The sequence below is a fragment of the Protomyctophum parallelum genome (assembly GCF_964188405.1).
Source record: "Protomyctophum parallelum genome assembly, chromosome: 6".
Lineage (NCBI taxonomy): Eukaryota > Metazoa > Chordata > Actinopteri > Myctophiformes > Myctophidae > Protomyctophum > Protomyctophum parallelum.
This window is the reverse complement of record NC_139701.1, coordinates 54054685-54061611: the sequence shown is the minus strand read 5'-3', so window position 1 is coordinate 54061611 and position 6927 is coordinate 54054685. Positions and strand designations below refer to the sequence as shown.

General features: G+C 45.8%; 1 protein-coding gene across 1 annotated transcript; it reads right to left on the bottom strand.

Annotated features, from left to right (window-relative positions):
* Nucleotides 1–1176: 1176 nt before the first annotated feature.
* LOC310860910 (actin, cytoplasmic 1-like) lies at nt 1177–2310 on the bottom strand (the record flags this gene model as incomplete). Its single annotated transcript, XM_083768099.1, has 1 exon — nt 1177–2310. One exon carries the CDS (start codon nt 2308–2310, stop codon nt 1177–1179), a length of 1134 nt encoding a protein of 377 aa, XP_083624225.1.
* Between the last annotated feature and the right edge of the window lie 4617 nt (nt 2311–6927).

The window sequence follows — 6927 nt, the reverse complement described above, 5'->3', positions numbered from 1 at the left end:
GGCAAAAATGTCTAAATTTCATTATGCTTTCAGTAGCATGTAACGTGTCAAAACTAGGGGGTTTTCATGATTCTGAATCCATTCCAAGCATTAGTTTTGCACAATAAACACTCCTTGGGCTAAAAACGGCACATTTTGGATTTTTGGCAAGTGGCTATGGCTGTTTTCATCCCAGGGTGTGTTTTATGTGCAAAATCAATGCTTGAAATTGATTCAGAATCACCCCCTAGTTTGACATGTCTATTAAAGACATTGCTCAAAGCCGACAGCCGGGCCAAATTAGTTTGCGATGATTTTATTCCCATACCTAAATTCAAAAACTAGTCACCAAAAGCCAAATCTTTACAAGTTCTGGGTGACAGCAGACTGCTGGGCGAGCGCTGGCGCTTTGGAATGGGGGGTATAAGATCTTAATTTTCGGGCCTGCACTCATAACTTTGGGGCGGGCCCGTCTAGAGTTTAAATGGACAGGTATCAGTCAAAAGGGAGACATCGAAGAGGAAGGATGGATGGGGAAGGATCAACATATGGAATGTCAGAACAGGTGAGCTCCATATATGGAGATGTAGGCTAAGAGTTGCTGGCCAATATTGATGACATCAGGGATCTCCATATATGGGCTTAATTGTTGGAATCGTGCATTTCCCGCCAGTGTGTTGGTTGGTCACGTGACATCATCAGGGATAGAGCATGTGACAGGAAATGTACGTTTCCATAACGGCGACCTTCGGTCGCAATCATTTACTAATATATTATAGTATGTATTATATTTTTTAATATTTATATTTTTAGTTATAGTGCTCAGTGTGAATGGCCCTTTACTCAGTGAGCCTCCACTTTATTTTCTTTTACGCCCTAGCTATAATCTCACTTTTCTTTTTAAGCAGCATATGCTGGCAGTAAGCCATATAATATACGTTTTTTTCTTTAGTTCTTATTTTTTGTTTTTGAGGGGCGCTTTTTGTGTCTGTCTGTATGAGCACGGAATGTGATGTATGATGATGTAGCCTATATGATAAGAGCGCCCCTCACTTCAGTGTGATTTTTATTTTAAAGTTTTTTTTTACGTTTATGTGTTTTATTTTAATATTTTTAACTTGCATTTTATAAAGGCGGTCAATGGCGTTTAGATCGGGCTTGAAACCTTGCCCACATTTGTAGGGTGAAATGTCTCTTTTAGAAACATTTGCGGTGGACGATGGAAGAGCCGGACTCGTCAAATTCCTGCTTGCTGATCCACATCTGCTGGAAAGTGGACAGGGAGGCCAGGATGGAACCGCCGATCCAGACGGAAAATTTACGCTCCGGTGGGGCAATGACCTTGATCTTCATGGTGCGAGGGGCCAGGGCCGTGATCTCCTTCTGCAGCCTGTCAGCGATGCCTGCGTACATGGTGGTACCTCCGGACAACACCGTGTTGGCGTACAGGTCCTTGCGGATGTCCACGTCACACTTCATGATGCTGCTGTAGGTGGTCTCGTGGATACCGTGGGACTCCATGCCGAGGAGGGAAGGCTGGAAGAGGGCCTCTGGGCAGCGGAATCTCTGATCGCCGATGGTGATGACCTGTCCGTCGGGCAGCTCATAGCTCTTCTCTATGGTGGAGGAAGAGGCAGAAGTGGCCGTCTCCTGCTCAAAGTCCAGCGCGACGTAGCACAGCTTCTCCTTGATGTCACGCACGATTTCCCTCTCGGCCGTGGTGGTGAAGGAGTAACCACGCTCGGTCAGGATCTTACTGAGGTAGTCTGTGAGGTCGCGGCCGGCCAGATCCAGGCGATAGATGGCGTGGGGCAGGGCGTAGCCTTCGTAGATGGGCACCGTGTGGGTCACGCCGTCGCCGGAGTCCGTGACGATACCGGTCGTGCGGCCGGAGGCGTAAAGGGACAGCACGGCCTGGATGGCGACGTACATGGCGTTGACGTTGAAGGTCTCGAACATGATCTGGGTCATCTTCTCCCTGTTGGCCGTGGGGTTCAGGGGTGCCTCCGTGAGCAGGACGGAATAGTCCTCGGGGGCCACCCTCAGCTCGTTGTAGAAAGTGTGGTGCCAGATGTTCTCCATGTCGTCCCAGTTGGTGACGATGCCGTGCTCGATGGGGTACTTCAGCGTTAGGATACCTCTCTTGCTCTGGGCTTCTTCACCGACGTAGCATTCCTTCTTGGTCATGCCCACCATCACTCCCTGATGTCTGGGGCGACCCACGATGGAGGGGAAGACGGCACGAGGGCCCTCGTCTCCAGAAAATCCAGCTTTGCAGATGCCGGATCCACAGTCCAAAACGATTGCAAGGAGGTCATCATCGCCACACATGGTTGAATTTTGTTGAATTTACTTTGTTGACTGAACTCCGTCGAAGAACCTTTCACGTATAGCAAGCTTTGAGCTATAATGACATGAAGCAGTGTGTTTCTTCTATTTTTATGTCGTTTTGCCGTGATGTCACTGTGATTTACCGGTATGTAAGATGTGATGTAGAGTACGTGACGTAGCCATCCATAGTTGTTACTCTGATGTCGTCAACATGTATGACATCAGTCATCTCCATATTTGGGCATGGTAGTGCAGGACGTGCACATTTGGAAAGTACAGGAAAGTCGTAGAAAACTGCATCATCTGTATTATGATATAGATCTAGGGCGTTTTCACACCCAAAGTTCGCTTAGAAGGTCCGGATCAAGGACCAAGGACCAAATATTTGCATTTTGATTTTGGTCCGTTTGGTGTTCACACTGGACTTTGTAAAGCGTACCAAATATGTAAACAAATGACACGTGGACATGTTAAGTGAACCAAATAGTGAAAAATCACAGGCTTCGTCATAACTTTGCGTGTTGGCGGCGGCGCATGCTTAAAATAAACAGATCTACAAGCGTACATCGTGTACCATACCATACATACCATTCCGTGTCGATAACTTGTACATCTGTTATTTTTGCGCATGTGAACCTCGTACGCTGCCATTAAATTTGCGCTGCGCCTCGACAGACATATATGCGTCTTCTATTAAAATCTGACAGCTAGCTGTCATATCAATAGTAATCCCCGTAAAAAAGACATGCTTTTAGAACTAATTATTAATGCAGCCTCACAACTGCCGACGCCCGACGGCTATTTTGGCTATCATCCTGTATTTGGTCCTCTATAAAGTCTGAATGCATTCACACCAGTAACGAACCGCACCGTGGTTCGTTTGGAAGCGAACATAGTCCGGCCTTTTTTAACGGACCATGGTCCGCACCAGAGTTCGTATGCACGTTCACACCAACCGAACCAAAGGGGTAAGCGGACCATGGCTCGTTTTAAACGAACCAAACATGTCCAGTGTGAAAGTGCCCTTAGATGCCCATTGGTCTGCGGTGACCAATGGGCTGCCTGAGCTGCCACTGAAACAGGGGAGGGCACAGTAGAACTGGTGCAACCACCAGAGCAGTGGTTCTCAAACTGTTTTGGCTTCCCCTTTTCCTGATTTCTGCATCAAAGTACCCCCTTTTCCTGATTTCTGGATCAAAGTACTCCCACTACAACATGTTGCTTACAAATTGTACTTGTGTATTTCAAGTTCCTATAGTCTATATTATCTTGCTCCTAGTTATTGCTAGTTTCCTCGTGTTTGTTCCTGATTCTCTGTTTTTGGTCAATAAACCACCTTGCACTCGACCTGGAGGCAGCGGTGGCTGAACAGTTTGCGGAGCGGTCTTGATATCGGAAGGTCGCTAGTTCGTATCCCCGGACCGGCACGTTAAAATGACAAGGCATTGAACCTCTACCATGAAATGTTCTATGAGCAGGGCCTGGCTGTAAACAAGATCTTGAGCTTAGTCCAGTTACCCTGCAGGGTAAACATAGTACCTTTCCTTTCCTTAGTCCAGTTACCCTGGGTAAACATAGTACCTTTCCTTTCCTTAGTCCAGTTACCCTGGGTAAACATAGTACCTTTCCTTTCCTTAGTCCAGTTACCCTGCAGGGTAAACATAGTACCTTTCCTTTCCTTAGTCCAGTTACCCTGGGTAAACATAGTACCTTTCCTTTCCTTAGTCCAGTTACCCTGGGTAAACATAGTACCTTTCCTTTCCTGCCCTGTGTCTGCCTCGTCCTCTCCTCTGCCTTTGTTCTGCGCTTGGGTCCTACAGATAGATAGATAGATAGATTATTTATTTTTGTGTCATGCACCAAAGGCGCCCAGCCCACATGGACTTATAGGACACACCGTATCATTGCTTCAATATTGCATTGTGTACAAGAAACAGGTTTGTTTTGGTTTTCTTTACACAAACAAAACATTCTGCCTTTTTTCCCACGCTTTGCATAAAAAGTCTGCTAAAGCAAAAATACCTTTCCTAAAACATAATTCCAGTTTTTCATAGTCCTCTAACCGGAAAAAGTTAGCACAGATGGTTGTCATTTTACAAATTCTTCATATAATGGGCAGTAAAACCAAAAATGAATTACATTTTCAATTTCTACACCTTTCTGCCTCGCACCATGACAGCTGGGCTGCTGTTAGTTGTGTTCCAGTGTCAGTAAGGGGAGACCTGCTGCCTCCTTTAGTAAGGATTTTAAACGTTTGTAAAGATGTGAAAATGTGACATTCTGCATAACGATAGAGTGCTTTCACTTTTGGTACTTTAAGTACATTTTGATACCAATATCTTTGTACTTTTTACTCAAGTTGTACTTGAGTAAAAAGGTCAGGCATCACCTGATGCCTGATGCCTTACGGCATGCCTGACGAAGACCCGAAGGGGTCGAAACGTTGTCTCTCTATATGAAATAAAGTCCTGGTGTGCGAACTTCATCTCCTCTCACCTGTACGTACAGTATGTTGGTTCGGAAACCGTAGAATCATGTTTTTGAGATGTGCGTGCTTTCCTGCTGGATCAACTTTTTCCACCACTCGGTGCGTATAAGAGCCATTTGAGCCACCATATTGTTTTCCATGATTCCTGTCAAGTGTCAATTTGCCGGCCCAGGCCGTAGCGTAACGGTCTGGGCACCGGACTGGTAATCCAGTCGCAGTGTGCCGCAGGTTCGACTCCCGGACCCGACACGGCCTTTACTGCATGTCATCCCCCCATCTCTCTCCCGTTTCCTGTCAGCCTACTGTCTGTCCCTTCAAAAATCAATAAAAGGCGTAAGCCGCAAAAATATATCTTAAAAAAAAAAAAAAAGTGTCAATTTGCCAATCTATGTTGCCATGGTTACAGGGAGGAAGGGTATTTAACCCTGGCCCTAATCAGTTATTTTGATCACACGTCTGAACTTCCTCGGCAACCAGTATCACCCAAGTATAGGGACTTGGGCGTTACAGTGCGTCTTCGCTTGCTGTGCCCCTAGTGACTTCTAATCCACCCCAACAAAAGCTGCGATACCCTGGGGAGATGGCCGGCGCCACAAGCTAAGACCCCCTGGGGTCAGACTCTCATCTCGCCGACCAGCGAGTTGAGTATACTTTGACAATGATACTCGTTAGGGTTAACCTGAGACCAGAGGGACCGTGTCGGTGAATTCATTCACTATAAAAATGGTAAAGAACTCTTTACTTAAAGGTTACAGTGTTACGGTGTGCTGTGTATAGTTTTTTTGTTTGCTGATTGAGCTCTCCTAATCCCCCCCCTTTCTTGCTATGTCCATATTTGGGCATACCATTTTTGTGCTGATGCCGGGGATCTCCATATATGGGCATTTGATGTCAGAGACAACAGAAACCATTGGTATGATGTCAGTCGGCGATCTGCATTTATGGGCATAATCTGGGCACACGAGTATCTGTATATGGGCATAATCTGGGTATCTCCACATTACTGTATGGTCATAATCTCCACATACTGTAATCTGGGTATCTCCACATACAGTACTGTGTATGAATGAATGAATGATTTAATATTAATTATCTCTGACACTGTGCATGTGCACTAACGCTGTACCATCAGGTTCACAAACAATCCAGTTCCTTTAGTTTAGTCAGTGCCAGTGTAATGTTGTGGGCTGGCAGGAGGGGGAGTGTTCTAATGCTTTCGCCTAACATTCTGTACATATAAAGTGCTGCTATAAGCCTCACAGACTAAAGTGGATGTAGTCCCACCCCCCACTATACTGCTTATATTAGTGTTGCTATTAACCATTAGTCTACGCTCTCTAGCTGCTTAGCAGAAATGAAAATTCAAAAAATAAATATGTGTTGCTATTTTGTATTTGTAAGACGGGCACCGGGGGGGAAAGATGCGAGTCGGGAACTTGCATGTTGCACCATCTGTCTGTCTTTGTCCTTCTTATGGCCATTTATGGAGATCTCTGTGTCTGTCTGTCCGTGTCACCTTTATGCCTATATATGGAGATACCTGCATGTCAGTATAGGCCCATATTATATGGCCGTATAGCGGCCATACATCGCCGGTTTCTGGACAACCGCCATTTGAGCGACTTGACACCAGTCACCACGGCGATGCACCCACCAGGTTTGAAGTTGATTGGTCGTGGAGATGTATTTTGCGTGTCTTAAGTACCAGGTCTTATTCCCTAACTTCAGTAAACTAAAGACCTGGACCTCAATGCCATTTGGCTATTCTGAGTGGCCAAAGAGCATTGATCACGCCTCCAGGTCTTTAGTTTACTCAAGTTAGGGAATAAGACCTGGTACTTAACACACGCAAAATACAGCCCCATATGATCTCTGCAACATGGGAGTGCCTGCCCCAGCAGCTATTGCAATACCCGTTGTACCCTGCATTGCCAGTGTACCTGTTGTGTTGTCATTCTGTTGTACCCTGCATTGCCAGTGTACCTGTTGTGTTGTCATTCTGTTGTACCCTGCATTGCCAGTGTACCTGTTGTGTTGTCATTCTGTTGTACCCTGCATTGCCAGTGTACCTGTTGTGTTGTCATTCTGTTGTACCCTGCATTGCCAGTGTATCTGTTGTGTTGTCATTC